Genomic DNA, 20,099 nt, shown 5'->3' on the forward strand with positions numbered 1-20,099 from the left:
TGTCATTTCAGCGGTCTTCCGTGTTTTTCATACAAGCCTCCCATCTAGATGGTGAAAAAATCGCGAAAAATGAAAAAAATAATTAAATTTTTTTTCTTCGATTTACAAATACTACTCAATTTTCTGTATCACCTGGTGAAATCAGAATGAAAAAAATCGCATTCAATATCATCTAAATCACGATCTGGACTTTTTTCTCTGTTTGAGTGCTCTATACCGAGTCTCCGATAGTTTCATATAAAGTTGCTATGTGATGCCTATTGAATAGTAAGCGAATACCAATCGTGATTGAATCGATAGGCGTTATTTGGCTATTACAAGGAGAGTTTATATGAAACTCTCGGAGACTGAGTATATTGCACACAACAGTAAAAAAATATAATGCGATCAAGAAGCACACAACAATGAAACTTGTTCAAAAAATATTAAAGACAGAATCTTGAAAAAAGAACATGTGGATTTTTGAATTGTTTCACTCTTGCGTGTTCAAATTTTTCGATTCGTTGTCCGCATAGCATTATTCAAGTTTCTATCTTCTATGTGCATATTATTTGAGTCATGATTTTTCTCAGCCATTCAAATGGTTGAAAGGTTTGAATAAAAATATTCATCAGGTGAACCCTATATTAGGTACCCTAGGATATACCTAAGAGTTGATCAGAAGAAAAGAATGAAAAAAATGGAAATTAATCAATGCGTAAAGGCTCTATTTCCTAGGACACGATTTGCGCACGATTGTAATCGTGTACGATTTTTTCAAATCGCTAACCGATCTTTGATGATCGGGAACGTTTCATCTAACGCTTTTCAGATATACGTAGATGATCATAAGAAAATTGGAATCGTACACGATTACAATCGTGTGTTTACCAAATAAGGCCTTAATGGAACAGAATGGAAAATGAAATTATAAAAAAAGTATATACTTTATAGTTAAGTAAAGTAAATACTTACAAAATCAATGACCACAACAACAACATTGCTTTAATTTAAGATTTGGTACTGGCAGTGTTGAGATCATTGATCACTGTGAAAAGAAATTAATATGCTTAATATTTCTAGTACTTGTTAGCATCGTCCACTACTACGTCTTGGTATCATTGTTTGAAACAATGAGATTCCCATTGTGAGAATATTCGCGTAGACGTCCGTGCTTATATTTTTAATTTTTGATTTTAATTGTTGAAATAATAATGGAGTTGATGCCTGAATGGTCGAAAACAATTTGGCATCGGCAGATGATTCAACATGTACAATCACTTCTGAATCATATTTCTCGCTGCATTTATGTCGCGATTGAATATAACTGTTGTTTCGGTTCCTTGGGTTCCAGCTTCTCGTATTTATTTTTCTTTCGTCTTGGTTGTGGATTCGGATTTGCTTCTGGAACCGGTCGATGGAATGTACATTCGGATTCTTTACAATCTGTATGTTTCTTTTTGTAAGTACGATGAATTCAGCCTCTCCATTGAATTGGATCGTGAAAAACGCCATCTTCGACCGGTTTACAGTTGGGGCAAACTAGAAAACTGATTTTTTGGAGCAATGGAGAAAAAATAATAATAATAATAATAATTTCATTCATTGGCAATGGTATGCCAATCGAAAACAACTTACCGGTCTTTTGATTGACGTTCTGGCACACTTCTTCGTTTCTTCAGCTTACGTCCTGATCGACTACACTTCTGTGATGTATTATGTTCGTTTATTGGCAAAACGAATACATATTCACGTGCCATTTGTTGCAATGCACGATGCAGACACTTTTGATATCCTTTGATTGGGGAGTTTGATGCAAATTTTGCACTACCAAATGCCAATATCACTGTTTTCTCAGCATTGGACATTCTACGATCGGACATTCGACTTTTGTTATTTGCTTCACCAACACATGCAAGGCTACCTGTGTACGTGTATATGCATCAAACTTTAAAAGAGCCACACGTTTTTGATACTTTATCTGTATAAATCAAGAATGAATGACACACATCAATAACATGAAATCAAATCAAATCAACTCAAAAGAGAGAAAAAATAAATAAATATCTCGTTGAATGATTGGCGGCACTGGATCCGGTTGTTCTGGATTCGGAACTGCATTATTGTCATCATCACCATCATCATAATTGTTGTTGTTATTGTTGTTAACGTTTCTGGATCGCCGAATCATTTTCAAATGAGCTGAACATCCATCGGTGGTGAATGAAAAGTCAAACTGTTGACTCGGCTGATGAATGAAAAGTCAAACTGTTGATTTTGTCCAAATTTACAAATCGACGCCAAAATGCATTGTGTTGGGCATACAGTCCCTGCTTCATATGAATCCATCTGTATTCTGTATATTCCATTCGTTTGCAATATGAATCCATCTGTATCGAATCTTGCATGATGTTTGGCATTGCTTGATTGTGGCACCACCACAAACGATGACCAATTTCGATGCGGATTGGTTGCATTGTGCGTATGGATTACACGTTGTAAATTCAACAATTCGTAAACATACTTGTACCTGTCATAGAAAATTTGATGATGATGATGAAGAAAGAGATTAACATCGATTGAAATTTAGTTTAGTGATGAATGATTGAATATACGATGTGAATAAAAGTATGTATAATTGTATATGTATTAAATTTACCAGTTTTTTACCGAATAATAAATGTTTTAAAATCAAATTGTATCGAAAGATCAAGAAGAGAAAATATTGTATGCTTCCGATCACTTCAATTGTTGTTCAATCAATGTCTGAGTCTGCTGCGTATTTCACTTTGCAATGGCTACTAGCTCTGTATGTCTAGTTTCATGTTTGCACATGTACAAAGCCGTTAACGGTATGTTGTTTTGTTCGAACGTATTGTTAGCACTATTGCGTAGTACTGCAACAAATTGATCACAAATTAATTCATATATCACTTTGAATATCAACAAAATTATGACAAATTTAATATTTTTAATTATTCATACCTTTTGGTTCGTGTTGCTACAAAATTTGAATTTGATTTTGACTTTTTTTCCCGTTAAATTCATGCGCAATTCGAAAATTGGTCTCCCGTTTGACACTGGCTTTGACACCAATTTCAAAAACAAACACACAAAATTACTGTAATTTGCTGTGACAAACGAACGGAAAAAAAACTTCAGGAAATGCGAGTGTTCGATGCTAAAAAAATTTTGTGTTGTGAGCACACTTTAAAAAAAACTTTTGTGTCGATGATTGTGTTGATATACCACTACCACATATTAACATGTATGCTTATGTTTTTATTTAAAAATTGAAAAAAGTACTACCGCTAGGAAAATGCTGAAAATGCAAACGAAGAAAAATGCTACAAATGCATATGATTATGCTTCCGAATTTTTCATATTCATAAAAGTGTTATTACGGGCCGTTTTCGTCACAGCATTCTGCAGTGTGATGTTAACGTTAACAAACTGAACTATGGTTTCGCTTTGTGATACAATTTTAGTCATAAGCTGTGCAATCGTCAGTGTTTGTGGAAATGATTCCAAGTTTGGGCGAATCATAGCATTCGATAATTTTGAGCATTTTCAAGTGAGTTCTTTCTCTTTAGTGTTTGATTATAATTTATGATTTTTTAAATCATTTTTCAAACGTTCAAAGTGTTAATTAAATTACATGTTATTTGAAAATAGGCTTCGATGAATAAAACCTATCATCATGACCATCAGATAAAACGTGCTAAACAAGCTTATGATAAAAATACAGAATTAATAAAAAAACATAATGAAGAAGCCAGAATGGGAAAACATAGCTATGAATTGCGCGCAAATGATATGGCTGATTTTTCGCAAGATGCATATTTACGCAGATTTGTTCGCCTCATGGATACTATTCATCCGGATCCGGAAAGCACAGGTCATGCTGATACTGAAGATTTTCATGCATTACATGGTTCAGTACGTCATAGCTCGATTGATAATACTTACATACCCGAAAGTAAGTGAAGCAAGTTAAGTAAGTTACCTTTCTATACAATTGTACTTGCTTTCTAGCTCTGGATTGGCGCGAAATTGGTTTCAAACCCAAACCAAAGAATCAATTGACCTGTGGCGGTTGCTATGCATTTTCTGTTGCAACAAGCATTGAAGCACAAATATTTCGGCGAACTGGAAAAATAGTTCAATTAAGTCCCCAACAAATTATTGATTGTAGTGTTGATAAAGGCAACACTGGCTGCCATGGTGGATCGCTTCGAGCTACACTCAAATATCTGGACGCTACAAGAGGTTTGATGCGTGAATCTGACTATCCATATGCGTCTGAGGTAACTCTGAATATAGCAACAATTGTTACCTTTAAAGGTCCATGTATAATCAAGATTTCATCATTTTTTCTAAATTCCATTCTATTCATCAGCTACAAAAATGTCAATATAAACCATCATTGGCTATTGTAAATGTCACAAAATGGGCAATTCTTCGGCATAAAGATGAAGAATCATTGAAAAAAGCGATTGCGGTCATAGGTCCAAGTATGAAAAATTAATGTTTCCCTTTTTTAAGAATTATTATTTATCATTTATTGAAGCACACTTGAATAAAAAAAAAATCTTATAGTTCCCATATCGATTAATGCAAGACCATCGTCATTTCAACTATATTCACATGGAATTTATTCGGATCCATCATGTACAGATAAAACGGTGAACCATGCAATGCTTGCCGTTGGTTATACTCCTGACTATTTCATATTGCAGAATTGGTGGGGCGATCGGTGGGGTGAAAATGGCTACATGAAGATTGAAAGACATCAGAACAGGTGCGGCATAGCAAATTATGCTGCGTATGCGATGGTCTGAAATACGCAAAATTCAATTCCAAAGAAATATTTCAGAAAAAAAATGTTTGACTGATAATTTAGAATTAAAATGAATAACATGAATTTATATTTAAATATTACATTAAAAACCAAATTCAAGTACGTGAAATCATGATCAAATGCGATTTGCTGGGATTCAAAAGTTACTTTCCAAAATATATGAATTGAATAAACTTTTATTTTTATTAATGTTGCTATCGTAACTATAGTTTATGTGTGTTTTCATTGCTAAACCATTGTCTATTATCGAGTTAAATATATTTAATTTAATAGTCCAGACGATGATACTAAAATAGGTGAAGGATTGGCGTGGTCGGAAATTCTTCCGAGTAAATGAAAAATCACTTGTAAAAGCCATAGCTTTATAAAGACCAATTCCAATCAATATTAAAGTAGAACAAAAGTTATTTCATATATGTTCACAGGAAATTTCCATGATTTTTTTTTCTTTTGAGTAAACCATATAAAGTTCAAATAATTGCACTCTCGATTTTCTTGAATGTTTTAATTGTGACATTAATTTTAAACTACGTAAAAAACCTTAAATTCTCATTAATCTAAAATTGTTTGTCTCATTTTCCCATCATTTAGATAACATTTAGAAAAAAATAATAGCCAAAACTATCTACTACTTAAATTGTTAATTACAAAATATAAAAAAAACATAAAGCGAATCAACTGACTCATCATTTCTACAACATCAGAAATAATAATATTTTGCGTTCGAACACACTCATTTGTAGAAAATATATCATGCGACAATTAGTAATATAAATCAAACATTGTCGAACCATAAAATCTGTGTTGGTCACCACAGACTATACTAATAGACCAAATTTATTGTATTTTGCAGATTTTCATTTCAATTTGAATTGAAGGTTTTTTTTTTAAATAAAAATGAATGTAGAATTGCATTGTTGGTTCTTCTTTTAATTTCAATTTTTGACAAGAGGCTGAATAGATTGAGTGTCAGCAATCAAATTTAGTTTTTTTTCAGTCTATTTTGTGTAGCATGCGCAATATGATCGAAATGGACACCTTATTAAATGAGATACGAAACTTTATTCTTATTGAATACGAGTTATAATACGAAAAAAAGTATGACTTAAGGAATAAAAAAAAAAAAATCATGAGCAATTCTAATTCAAAGAAATAACCCAAAAAAAAAAGGTTGTCTAATGTATCTATATAATTTACGTTCGATGTATCGCACTGTATTTTAACCCCAAACCAAATTGCAAAACATTTGTTTGATTTATTGGGTGATTTCGACTTCGCTTTTGTGTCCCTTGTCCACATTGTTTGATTTTATATTGTTTATTTATTTTTACCTAACCATACAATACATCAAATCATATTTTATTAGACGTTGAAAGTATTGGCAAGAAAAATTTCGATAATATCATGTACAAAAAGTACAATAGTGCGGTGTATATCGAGTATACTGTTGCAAAATGTAGAATTTTCAGTCTGTAAATATAGAAAGATAGGGAAAATTGTTTTTCAAACGTTAGCATTTTCTTGATCAATCGAGGTTAAATGAATTAAATTTATTGATGTGAGAATTAATAAAATACAAATGAGTCATATTACCTTTGTGTGCGTTTCAATGCTTCTGGAATATTGTTTGGATCTTCTTTCATTAAATATGTGCGAATGCCAAACATTGACATATTAATCGCTTCGCTCCAGTTCAATTCAGCCATATTGAAGAAGAACAATTGTTGATCTTGTGGTGTTAATTTATTCCACAGCTGCTGTACATTTTGATTTGTGAAATACCATTGGCCATTAGTGAAATAGTAAATAACGTCACAGAAACGATGAATTTTTCGGTACACTTGCAACATTCTGAATGAAAAAAAAAAACTTAATTCTGTTACCCTCTATGTTTTTAATGCATATTTACTTGAGTTATTTGCATGCAAATAATAACATTCAATTCAAGTATATACTTCACTCATTACTACGAATTTGTCGGAAAAGTGAAAATTTATTGCGGTATTGGCGATACCGATGAAACCGACTAGGGATTTCAATCTATGTTCGAATTTGGTTTTCCAAATTCAAATGATATTTCGATAATAAGGAATAGAAATTAAACTTACTTTGGTCTACGTTGGATCACTACCAAACCAGTGTCGATAAGAAAAGCAGGCAATGTATGATAGAGGAATGTTAAAATGCTAACCAAGAATCGATTTGCTGACATATTGAAAGTATAGTACCAAATTGATTTCATCATCGGCATTTTTGCTCCGTGTTCAACACCATATTCACAGTAATCGTTCCATGTGATGGGATTTTGTGGTGATGCAACATAATTATAAACCGGTGGTTCTGAATAATTGCGATAATTGTGTGCAATATCATATGCACTGGCCAAAATTCCATTAACAACCATATCGACTGGTACAAGTTCAGCGTTATTCTCTTTTTTACCATAGAACACACGCAATAGACCGGCACCAACACCAACAATAATACCCGTTGGCCCGTACATATTATCAATCCAACCAACGATTGGTTCTTTGACTGTTGGAATAACAATGGCCGGACGGAAAATGGTAACAGGAAGCATTTCATCTTGCTGAGTTGATTTAACTTCTTCGAAGTTATTATTTTCAATAATTTTATCTGTGTTGATTATTTTGTTCATCGTTTTTTCAGTCAAATTATTATTTTCACCATCGTTGTCTCTTTTGCACATCGATTTTACCAAATCTTCAGCCAACGCTTTTGTGAATGTGTATGTATTTGGCCAATCGCCAATCAAACTATAGTTGCAAAAAAATAACATTTCAGAATATTTATTAAAAAAAAAACGACAAAGAGAACTGGAACTTACGTCGGTGTAATTTGTTCTAGTGTTTTTTCATCGAAGCATTCGGCCATTTTAATGGCATTACTGCCACTTAATTTCGTGCGATAAATGCGTTCATCAATGTTTGATCGATTGCAGTTAGCATATGCGGTTGAAACATGAACACATGCCTACAAAACCACACAAATGGAGAACATTTTGATTTTTTTTTAAGTTATTGCGTTTAAATTGCCATCCAAAATTATTTTCGAAAATTAAAACTCACCACCAAAGATTTTGTCTGTTTCGACAACTGCATTATTTCTTTTGTTCCATTCACATTAATGGCCAATGCCAATTTAAGTTTTTCATCAAAACGTACAGTGGCAGCGACATGCAAAATAATTTGACAGTTTTCGATGAGTTTTCGACGATCGGATGCGGACATACCAAGACCGGGTAAACTGCAATCACCTTCGATCGGCACAATTTTGTGACGGAATTTTTCTTCTTTGTCTTGCTGCTTCAACTTCGAGAAAACCTGTTGCAGACGAAATAAAGAGAATGAAATCAGCTTTTTTAAATTTTAACATAAATTATTTTATTTTTTTCACATTGAAAAAACTTTTGGTCCCAATAAAATATTTTAAATTGTAATAATATAATAATAATTTCAATGTTAACAAGAAAAAAAAGGTTGATCACCCATTTTTCAAAATTAATTTTATTCTGATTTTCTTGATTTACTTGTTTCATTCCATTTCGTTTCATTGCTAAATATATCAAGAATCACCTTTGTATTTTATTTTGCTTATATTTTTCTTGTAAATGCGCGCTTTTTTCAGATAAAAAAATAAAATATGTTTTTGATGTCCTTCCGTTTGCTTATATTACTATAGCGTTATTTTGTAAATTATTATACATATACATACCACATCGTTACATATATCTTCCATACGGGTTGCAATGTCTTTGCCTTTTTTCGATCGTATTAAAACATAAATGGTATCAATTTGGCAGCTCCGAAGTAGTTTTTCCATACAAATTTTGCCCAAGAAACCAGTACCACCCGTCAAAAATACGGTTTTGTTGTGATAGAACTGCTGCATTGGCGATAGTGTGGCATCTTTTGAATGATTTAAAGAAGAAAATTAACCAAATAAATAATCTCGTAAATAAAATATTGTGAATGGATTGAGTGAATGAAATTTTCGTGAGATATAACAATGTGGTTTTGGCAATGAAAATATATCATATTTAGTTTGTAGCACGTTTCATGTGAACTTCTTTTAATGCATGGAGTTCTGATATGAGCAATAAACTCTTAATCAACTTGACCTTGTTTCGTATAATAATATCGAAGCATCTTTATTATAAAAACGAAATGTCATTCTTTTGTCCTTAACTCCTCCCACAATTTTCAACCGATCTGAACCAAACTTTGCACACTTATACTTTGAACCGAGATCTAGGTCACCATGAGGTTTTGGACCAAATTGGACTAACATATGTATCATAAACATTGGCACAAATTGAGACATTTATTAGAACGCAATAACAAACACAAAAATGTCAACCAACGCACGTAGTGCATTTATCGATACCTCGAGACTACTGTCAAACTCAATCCGACGTAATACATTTATTCGCGATGGCGTACAAATTGGATTTGCGCAAGTCTGTCTCAAACTGCTTTGGACAGCTAAGTACAAACGAAATTTTCCGTGTGTTTAAAAATAAACCAATCTCACGCCGAACCATCTATCGCGTTTCATGGACTTAATATGAATATAAAGATTCTAGAGAAATTAGAAAAGTACGGTCGTATTCCCAATTTAGATGCTCAAACCCTTCAAAATTGTCACCAAGTGCTAAAAATCGGGTTGGTCAAGCAAACATTCAGTTTTGGTGATTTTTATGGTTACAGCACATCCAAATTCGAACCAAAACAATAGATTTTGACACGATCATTAGTAATGAGCAAAATAGGTTACGAAAAAATTTCAAAGGCTGTCAAAAATTGGGTGTTTACATCACCTCATAGCATGTTGCACTGAAAAATTCATCATTTTGGACGGTGAAACATTCATCGCTATATCGAACCACGAATCAAGTGCGAGTGGTTTCTTTTGCATTGATTATGTTGGGGCACTACTATATAAGGCTAGAGACGTGGACAAACCGAACTTTGATAAACGGGTGTATGTATGGTAGGATCTTCTTTGGAAGGTGTTTTAGATCCATTATTCGAGAATTTGGTGATGAAACGTAAGGTAAAACCTCCATTACATGCTCCATTATCAACCAATTATTGTTGAAATCGATGGAATTCATTGAGAACTATCTGATTTAAGGCAAAATTTTGCTTTGCAAGTAGAAAAAACCACAATAATGGCTCACTTCTTAAAATATGACATTTCCATGAAAAAAGGACCATCTTTTTAACTTCACAAAAAAACACCATATTAAATATTTCTCGTCTGATTTTGGATGTATGTTATAGGCGAAGGTACAAAATACTTGAAACGAGCAACAATTGGTTGCATGGATTGAGAGAAAGTTGAAAGAAATCGACATATCAGTTGTCCAGAGCATGATTTTAATGGTTCGACACATACTAAGAAAAATCGAAGACAATGGTCCGTTCAGTGTGAAGTGAATGTGCTATTCGATAGCCTACGAATAAAGGTTTATACCAATAAAAAAGAATTTAATGTTTTGTGTTTTTTGCTCAAATGGCGAATGTCTCAATTTGTGCCAATGTTTATGATACATATGTTACTCCATCACGGTCGATTTTTATTTTTTTAATATTTGTATGGGGTATGTCAAAATTTGTAAATTTCATGATCAAATTCGGATTCCTCGGCCCAAAATTATGGGGGAGAGGTACTTTTGAAGTTGGTTTAACAGCCATCGTGGTCTAATATGAGTTAAAACGTGTTATCACATATAGCTGAGAGCTGAGAAATGCTGAGCTCGTGCGGCTAACGCATACGAAACGGATGCACGATACATATTCCCCTTTCGCTTCGTATGTGCTGCCGTTGACGCTATTGCCGGTACAATGGTTACACACTATACCAGCGAACATACGAAGTGAAAGGGGAATATGTATCGTGCATCCGTTTCGTATGCCTTAGACGTACACTTTCAGAATATATGAAAGACTGAGAGCAAAAACAGCACGTCGCATCTCATCTCTTGCTTTCACTTACGTAAGCAAAATAACGAGGGATGCGACGTGATGTTTTTCTCGCAGCTTCTCATATGTCGGTCGCAACACAATTTCAAACTCAACTGGTTACTAAGTTTTGAGTTTTGAATTGAACGTCCAATCAACTGTTTATAACCGTTTAAACGGGGAGAATGCATGTGTGCGTGCAATCCGTTTCGTATGCGTTAGCCGCACGACTTCAGCATTTCTCAGCTCTCAGCTATATGCTGAGCAGCAGCAAATCAAGATGCTCTGTTTAACACGGTAAATGAGGTAAGGAATCATGGTCCATCATGGTCTAACACCATTTAACACGGTAAATGAGGTCGGACAACATGGTCCATCATGGTCTCAAAAAAAAAAACATTTTTCTCAAAAAAAGCATTTTTTTACACTTTCGGGAGGTTGCTATTAGAATGATTAGTTTTTTATGATTGTTTATTTTGGATTTAGTTTTCAACATTCGAAGTTAATTCAATTGTACCAAAATTGAACGATTTTCGACGCTGGAAGCCCATGTTAACAAATGAGGTTGAACATCATGGTCTATGCCTTAAAATTGAAATTAATATTGAATAATTATTGAGTAATTTCAGAGATAGGAATTAGTACAGTTGGGCATTTTCGGTATCTTATTATTCATCTTATTATCTTATCATTCAAATAAGATCAAACTATATTATTACTTATTATTTTTTTGCACTAATAAGTATAGTTATTAGAATGTTACTAGTCAGAAGACTAATAAGATGCATGTATCCGGAGGCCGGCTAGTATTTAATAAAATAAGTTTTGAATTTTGGAGAAGGCTAAATTTTTTTAAGGCTAGTTTCATTTTTTTTTTAAATAGGAGGTGTCAAAATTACGGATGATCATGGAATAGTCTCGAGCCTCTAAGCTCTCTCAGAAATTCTAAACATAAAAAGACCTTAAAAATGACATTTTCATGAATTTATAATTGTTTAATTGACGCTATAAATATATTTGTATTTTGATTATAGGTTCTTAAAATCAAATTTAATACGAATTATTATTTTATTTATTTATTAAAAATTTATTATTCAATAATTGGATATGTATTTCACTTGATTTTTCGATATATTTGTTACAAAACTGGTACTGAAACAACAAAATTTGTCAGTGGCAATCAAAACATACCACATATCGTATTTTTACGAGATATTACATAAAATGTATGCAACCAACGATATTTTTGAAAAAATGATCATGTGCGAACTGGCCCAAATTCAGATTTCTTCAAAATTTGAAGCATCTATGAATTGAAAACTCAAAATATCTCAGAAGTCTTATTCAGTATAGACGACAACGATCTAGAACCATAATGTGAGTAGATGCATCGTTTTATAACTAAAAATTGATTCAACTTTGTCAAGATGTGTGTACGATTTTTCGTATACTGATATTTTCTATTTTATTTCCTTGTATTTTGTCTATTCGAATTAGTTTTATATTTTGAAGATCACTCCAAATATGGAAGTTTTTATGCAATTTGATTAACTCTCATTCAAATATTGAATTAGTTAAAAGTTGTCGTTTCCAAAAAAAAATGTATTCTTCAAAATAAAACTTACCATTCATGTTATTGTTGTCAATTATTTCCGGCATTATGTCACCTTTTAAAGTGCCCTTTATAAATCAATCAAAAAGTTGACAAAAGATTCAAATGGTCCAAACGTGCTTAAAATAATAAGAATAAAAAATCTGTTAGGAATAGGAACTAAAAAATGGAATAAAGTTTGCAAATTAAATGAGTTAACGTCATAAACCATCACCACGAATGTAATGAAACGTTTTATAGAGTGATAAATTGATTTTTTTTTTGTTTTAGATTTTCGAGTTGAGGATAACTCAGGGTCAAACAAATGATGACAACATTTTTAAAGCATGCCGGTTTTATTTTTTCTGACAAATTCCTTAATTAAGTGTGTAAAAAAGCGCAATTGATTTCTTGATTAATTCATTCAAACAGTAATTTAAATTCACACTCAATCAAAATGAGCGATTTAAGATTTTCATCAAAAGCATTGCTACTCGCAATTGAAAATACGTGAAAAATAAATTCTTTGTTGTTAATACAAAGGGAAATCTATACTAATAACTATTGGTTGATCATTTTTCACTTTTAAAAAAGCTTTGGAATATTAATGTAGTTTGCACAAATCTAGCAGATAATGTGAGCGTATATGTTTGGATTTTTAGAAAGAGACCTATATCAACGATCATACGACATCGTTTCGTTGATTTGTATTCCGAAAAGACGATACTTGAACGCAATGAAACCGACTTGTTAATTGTGTACACTACGTAAGTTAGTTCACGGTATTGTCTGATATTTCATTTTTTTTCCTTCTCTTTGTCGTCAACATTGAAGAGTACGAGTATCGCGCACTCATATACGATTGGAGGTCTAACAAGTGGACTTTATTGATTTTTACTCTTACGTAAAGTCACTCATACATATTTTTGATTTACTTATATTATGACAATCATTATTTAAGAGGAGTTTTTGTTCTTGTCTCTTTCATTCACTTACAATTTAACTTCTATCAATTGGAAGAGAACACGAAAAACGTGTTTTGTGCTACTGACTCGGTCTAGAAATCATTCCGGTCTCCGACAATATGAAAATCGATCATAAACGTTTGGTTGCATTCAATTTAAGTCAGCATTTCATTGCAAAAACAATAATAAATTACCAAAAAGCAAGAAAAAAAACGTGTGAAATAACTTGATTCAGCTTGAATTGGACATACAAACATAAAACATGTGTACGAATGTATAATGTAAACAATGTATGAATACTTCAACCGAATGAAACAAAAAATAAAAGCAACGGAGAAAATATAACGAAGTAAAATAAAGAGAAAATTTCATGGCCATCGAACGACCTTTAAAATAATTTTCGAAGTGAGTTCGATAGGCAAGTGAAAGGGATAGAAAGAAACGGAGGTACAGCGAAAAAGAGACATGACGAACCAGGTGACGTTCGTTTCAGGTGAAATTAGTACAGCAAATTATTCGTTATTACATAGTCGAATATAGTCGAATATCGGCGCGTTATGGGTCTATTTTGCATGCGTATAGTATACATATTTTTGTATGCATAGCCTGAAATCGATATTTCACATGTAATATCATAAAATAAATCGTGTATTTTTTTTGTCATTGCGACAATCACGTTTTTAACGGATCCCCATAGAATACTGATGAAACATACTCAAACTGGCTAACAGTTTCTATACGAAACCATTAGTTATTATTATAATCGCTTATCAGCAGATTTTATTTCCACATTTAGGTTTTGTAAAAGATTCATAACAATCAAATATTATTTTGAAATTGCTCCAGCAACCTGAAGCGAATTCACACATTGCTTTTCATAATGTCAATGGACTCGGAAATTCTTTTCTGTCTCTCACAAAAATTGATCGCATTCTAATAAAAACAAATGAGACCTAAAGGTGCATTTTCCAAGGCGACGATTGCAATCGTCCACGATTTTTTTTCAAATCGGGCTTCAAAAAAACCACAAATAATAAATCGTTCACGATTTTGGCGTCAAAAAAACCATTGATCTCAATCGTTAACGATTTTGGCCAACGATTTGAAATCGTACACGATTGTAATCGCCGCCTTGGAAAATGGACCTTAACACAATTGCATCCCACAAAGATGTTGAACACATTGTTATTAATCTTTTTCAGTTTTATGACGATTTTAGTTATACACAATTCTGTTAGTTTTTTAAAACAGCATACAACAACCAAAAAACAAAAGATCAATAATATGTGTAAAGAGTACCTAATTTTTCAATTGGCTACCATATTCATAGTGAGTAATTGTTTATAGCCTAGCACGTTTATTAACAATGTCACTTGATTGAGCGCCGTCCAACTTTTATTACCATCAATTAAATCAGATTTTCAAATGAGATTCACTCTACCAATTGCGTACTAGAAAATGAATAGAAACAATGTTGAAATATTTTGCTGAATTAAAAGCGATAAAAATACAATTAATTACGAAATACTTTCTTGTTTAGATCGTTAGATGTAAATTTATTGAGAGGGTGAAAACAAATTGCGTTTTGAATTCTCTGTCAATTCAATGTATGCCTTGTACTTACGTTCCATCGAATGGATAACATTTATATAATGTAATTTTATTATTCTCATGTTGACTAAATAGAAATTTATATGGCTCCCTATTTGCACAATACTATTAATTATTGAATATATGAAAATTTTCAATCGGACTATGAATATTGATCAATTTTGATTCACTCACTGAAGAAAGATATTTTTTCACAACCATATCACATGATAAGACTGGCAATAGATTTTACAAAATTTATTCCCGATAGGTAAGCAAAAAAAGAACATGAAAAATATATTGTTTAGCATTGCATTAATTTATTGCGTTTAATTCCGAATGGGTGAAAATATTGTATATGCAATCTGTAAATAGCTCATGAAATGGTCAATATTCAATCAAAAACTATTCATATCACGTGCAATGTAACCATGTACCCGATTATACTAGAAATGTGATGGCAAACAATGCAAAAAGAATAACAAAATTAAATGTCCTCAAATGGCTTCGTAAACTTCCTTTCAAAGTTGATTTACTCTAGGATCAACTTCAAAATAAAGTTATCGAAATCGATTTACAACCTAAAATATCACGAGAAAAAATAATAAACTTCCTCAAACAAATTCTCTATTGTGGAACACATACAACATTTACTTTAATGGCAAAAATTATTCAATTAAAAAAAAAGTTACTTGTCATGTTAAGTTAAAAATGTTACATTTAATTATCAATGACTTCAAACATAGAATATAATTAACAACCTTTTTGAAATGAAAAGTCAATTATACAAATCAGCAAATTGTTGAAATTAAATTCTAGAAATAAAATAAATCTAATAGCAAATAACACGCTAAATGCTGACGTTGCTATAACGTTGAATCAGTTAGAATGCAAGACGATAAAAAGAAAATATAACAATGAAAAATACGAACAACAAAAACATGTCGCGCGTCAACTCGTCATTATCGTGTATATAAAAGCCGACACACGTTCATTACAGTTGCGTGGTTTTTAGGTTCCTTGTTTCGTTAAATCTATTATTACAATTGAGGAAGAGAACAAAACAGAAAAAAACTGTCGGTCCACTGCTCAGATGGCAAAGTATTTTATGATTATTATTTTTTTGTTTGTACGTTCAATAAAGATCATTGGAACACGTCTTTATAGCTGTTGTTATGGTTGGTGCGACTGACTTTTCTCTTCAAAACAGTTCGATTGCGTAATACATTTTTTACACAACATAGTACGAACAAACATTTATTTCTTCTAATCAAGTCACTCGCGAAAACAATCTAACAAACTTTATTTTCGGATCTGAAAAGCAAGAGACAAGAACAATAAAAATACAAATTTTAAATGAATTCAGAGGAAGCGGTTCAAATGCCATTAATGAATTTAGTTTAGAGGATATTTATGCGAGATGCGTATTATTTTTCAACTTTTGGTCATTTGTTTACGTGAGAATTGATTTCAGGATTTGTGTGATATAGCGTATATATTTTTTTTTGCGCGCATTCGTTGTGTATATATCTTCTAAAGTTCCGCAACCGGTAGATTATCCATTAAAAGTTGAAATTCTGGTTTGAAAAGCCATTGAAATTTTGTTTAGTTCCTCGATGGAATTTTTTCCCCTAAAATCCAATTTTACGAAAAATTCCATACACACATTAAATAAAGTAATATTATCACTTCGAAATATGACGAATACTCATTAAAATAACTATTTTTTGTGTGTTTTGATGGCTTCATAAAAAAAAGCTAAATACGTAAACAAAATGTTGAGACATTTCTTTACTTATTATCTTTAGCAAATTATCATGAGTATCACCAATATTTTCGATATTCAGTAACATTTTGTGTATTATACACTGCTTGATATCATATCAGGGAAGTATTATAAAATCGAAGGTTAGAATGTCCGCTGATCTTTGAATATTAATCATTGAATTGAAATTTTGTAATCACAACCAGCAAGTAAAAAAAAGAAGTCACGGTTGTTGTGTTCTTGTATGTCATTTAGCAGATAAGTGTCAAACTGGTTGACTGCAATCAAAAATGACTTTGATTTTAGAACGTATGAAAATATTTTTTGCTTACATCAAAAAATAATAATAAATCAATACAGTATGATCTTTTTTATTTGGTTATTTTTCGTCTCAAAATTAAAATCAATTGATTTATTAATTTATTCTTTTAGTCAACTTGATCATTTGGCACACATAGTTTTCAATCACTTTATTTTAAAAATAACAAAAAATGTACACTAATTTTGTAATTAATTACTCGTAGTTTTTTTTAAAGTAACATTTGATAGAACAAAAAAGTGACAAAAACTGTCGCTTTCAACAATCGTTCTAGTTAAACTATGAAAGCTATCGTAAATTGAAAGTTTGCAGCCATATTGCCTCATTGAAGTCTTTTGTTATTTATTTGACTGTTTTGCGTATTTGAAATAAGTTATTTTATGGTCAGATAAAAAGACTGTTCTTAAGAAATTGTCTGCTGAAATTCAGTGATAGTTTTGATGTATAATGTTGATTAAAGGTTGATATGATAATGAACTTACACGTTTTAAGTTCCTTGTAATAAATATATGCACTTTACTGCTTCGTGTCTAATTTAATTGTCACTTTTTGATTTATAAAACATATACATGTGTATTTAGCAAAAAGATACAGCGTGTAATGTCCTTTTTTATGCTGTTGTTAAACTTTAATATTGCTCGATGATTTCGTATTTGTACCTACACAACGCTTTAAAAAAGTGCTAACTATTTTTTTATTAGTGAATATTATCAGTTGTCAATCGTTTAAATTATATTCTCTTTATTTCGCTTTTTTGTCAACTCTTAATTTAGTTTACACTTAAAACTCTGTTCTCACAGTGAAACTCCTTGTCAATGTTTTGAATAATGTTAAATACGAAAAGTTTCTGGGAGAGTTTTTATTTTTGTGTGCGATATGTTCAAAATGTAAATACGAACTGTTTTTCAAATTCTCGATGAATGAGAAGCTTCACACGTCTTTGCAAACATAAATACTACACACATAATATTTAAAGCTTGCTCCAGAGGAGTGTGGTTATACACCAGCAAAAGTAAACAATGAATAAATAAACGAGAGGATTATACGTGAACAAATTTGTGTACACGCGCTTTATATTTATAACTCGGAACGTTTATATCAGTCGCTTTGAATGTAGAGGTTTTATTTTTGCGGTATGAGTGCCACTTACTTTTATGTATTATGGATATCTGAACGCTTTTTATGGATATCTGGTGTTTTTTTCCTCGATGAAATCTTCTTGTAATTTTGTGAACGAATAATCGATATGGTACAAATATTCGATTGGATTTTGACGAATATTTTACTTCCTTTTTTCGTTTCACGTGTGAGTGAGAAAGTATGCTGTATCACACTGTTAAACGTTATTGGTCATGAATGTATGAAAAAGTAGTTTTGTCGTCAATGATCAAAGTATTTTCTAAATGCTATCGTAGTGTAAACCATAAAATATGATCTCAAATTTTGTTCATTCTACCATTTTTTTGAAAAATGCATCAACATTCTTGACATAATTATCGACCAAGAGCCGATCTAACAAGTAACTTTTTTTTTTGCTTTATGTCAGAAAACTATATTTAGAAAAACTTTTAAAAATCATCTCACACACCGCGTGAAGTATTGAGGTGGAGAGAGTGTGTGCGCGAAGAATAAATTTACATCTTCTATTAATCGTTGAAATAGCAGAAGGAAAGAAACGTTCGTAAATTGTAAGCTGTGCTACTTGATCAGTTTGATGATTTTCATGGAACTGTTGTTTGGTCTGCATTGAAAGTGTGTTGATATATTTGGAATTATTTGTTATAAAAACATTTATAAATTTCTTTTCTATTTTATGTCAATATTCGACATTGACCTAGTATAAGACATGACTTATGACGTTTAAATAATTCGTTTCAACAATTCTATTCAGGTTTATCTTTAGATACCAATTTGTCAATTTGGCATCCATATAGTGAATCGTGGGTGATTTGATTGTTATGGTTTAGCATCAGTTGCAAGTTTTATTTTTAATTAAGAAGAGCACTTAATTTGTTGTTTTCCCAAGAAATTTGCCAATTTGTGTGAAACGATTTTGAATTATAAACTATTCCAACATGCATAACTATTAACAACTTAAAGAAACTTACCATAACATCAACGAGCAGAAACTCACAAGAATCGTATTGAAGGTTTAAAATTTCAGACATAAAGCTGGAAAAATAGTTGATAGTTTTTTACATAATTTGTTAGTGCAGATTTTATAAACAACATAGAAGTACATGCAAAAATTTTAACCGAAAATGCAGTTCGCTTTAATAGTTGATGTGTTATCTATCCGCGAATAATGGTGCATATTTCGCGAGTGGGGTGGCTGTAGTGATAAACGTGAATTGGTGTGTCTAGCTGCATGGTGCATAACAAATTTTTCCCATCAGCTCCCTTGAATGCAATTCAAATATTAAATGTTTGCGCACACAAATATTTCGTTGTCATTAAATAAATTTATTTAAAATCCTGCCAATAACCGTAGCAATGGCGGTGTCGAGTCGACACATTTATTGAAAACGAAGTATCGTGACAAATACTAAAAATAACTTTAAGGAAAATAATTCCTCTAAACAATATGAAGCTAAATCGTAAAAGCTTCTCGTATGAAAAAAAAACGAAAAAGAAAAAAAATAGATGAAACTGAAGGGAGTAAAGAACGAAAAGCCGCACGAACGTGAAAAAAACGACGTTCAAGTAGAAAAGATATTCGCGGCAAATTTGTTTCGATGACGCAAAAAGCATCATTTATAATTACATATGTAAAACGGGCCGTCAAGCTATAAAAGAGTTGAATAATAATAAAATATACGTTGTATCGGAAGCATTGCCATCTAGAATCAGGTTCAAGCTCAAGTCAGACCAGGCTGGTAGATAGCCGACTGCTTTTAACAGCAATTCGAATTGATCAACGCGTACAAAAATAGAAAGAACACAGTGGGGGAAATGGTGACAAGAGAACCGAATGGCGTTCATTCATTGACGTCAAACGAATAAATCTATATAAATTTATATGAAGAAAAAAACCAACCTACT

General features: G+C 31.9%; 2 protein-coding genes across 8 annotated transcripts; one reads left to right on the top strand and one right to left on the bottom strand.

Annotated features, from left to right (window-relative positions):
* The first annotated feature begins 1,254 nt into the window (after positions 1–1,254).
* LOC116352124 (cathepsin L1-like) lies at positions 1,255–5,048 on the top strand. Of its 3 annotated transcripts, none has more exons than XM_031784434.1 (5): positions 1,255–3,553; positions 3,655–3,958; positions 4,015–4,286; positions 4,379–4,493; positions 4,579–5,048. In XM_031784434.1, the coding sequence occupies exons 1-5, from the start codon at positions 3,440–3,442 to the stop codon at positions 4,818–4,820; spliced, it is 1,047 nt and encodes a 348-aa protein (XP_031640294.1). In that variant the 5' UTR covers positions 1,255–3,439; the 3' UTR covers positions 4,821–5,048. The 3 variants fall into 3 exon arrangements, with proteins under 3 accessions (XP_031640294.1, XP_031640295.1, XP_031640296.1); XM_031784435.1 differs by having other exon boundaries at positions 4,657–5,048; XM_031784436.1 differs by having other exon boundaries at positions 1,255–3,247.
* LOC116352123 (fatty acyl-CoA reductase wat-like) lies at positions 4,510–18,013 on the bottom strand. Of its 5 annotated transcripts, XR_004202258.1 has the most exons (11): positions 17,540–18,009; positions 15,906–16,287; positions 14,683–14,834; positions 12,453–12,558; positions 8,576–8,769; positions 7,930–8,184; positions 7,689–7,834; positions 6,949–7,617; positions 6,434–6,691; positions 5,632–6,310; positions 4,510–4,816 (listed from the first exon to the last, which is right to left on the bottom strand). XR_004202258.1 is itself a non-coding variant. In XM_031784433.1 (9 exons), the coding sequence occupies exons 2-8, from the start codon at positions 12,484–12,486 to the stop codon at positions 6,193–6,195; spliced, it is 1,674 nt and encodes a 557-aa protein (XP_031640293.1). In that variant the 5' UTR covers positions 12,487–12,558; positions 17,540–18,013; the 3' UTR covers positions 4,510–4,816; positions 6,172–6,192. The 5 variants fall into 5 exon arrangements, 1 of the variants encoding a protein (XP_031640293.1); XR_004202260.1 differs by lacking the exon at positions 14,683–14,834 and having other exon boundaries at positions 17,540–18,010; XR_004202259.1 differs by lacking the exon at positions 15,906–16,287.
* Positions 18,014–20,099: the final 2,086 nt, after the last annotated feature.

Source organism: Contarinia nasturtii, unplaced genomic scaffold, assembly GCF_009176525.2.
Source record: "Contarinia nasturtii isolate CC-2019 unplaced genomic scaffold, AAFC_CNas_1.1 Cnas_scaffold_187, whole genome shotgun sequence".
NCBI lineage: Eukaryota > Metazoa > Arthropoda > Insecta > Diptera > Cecidomyiidae > Contarinia > Contarinia nasturtii.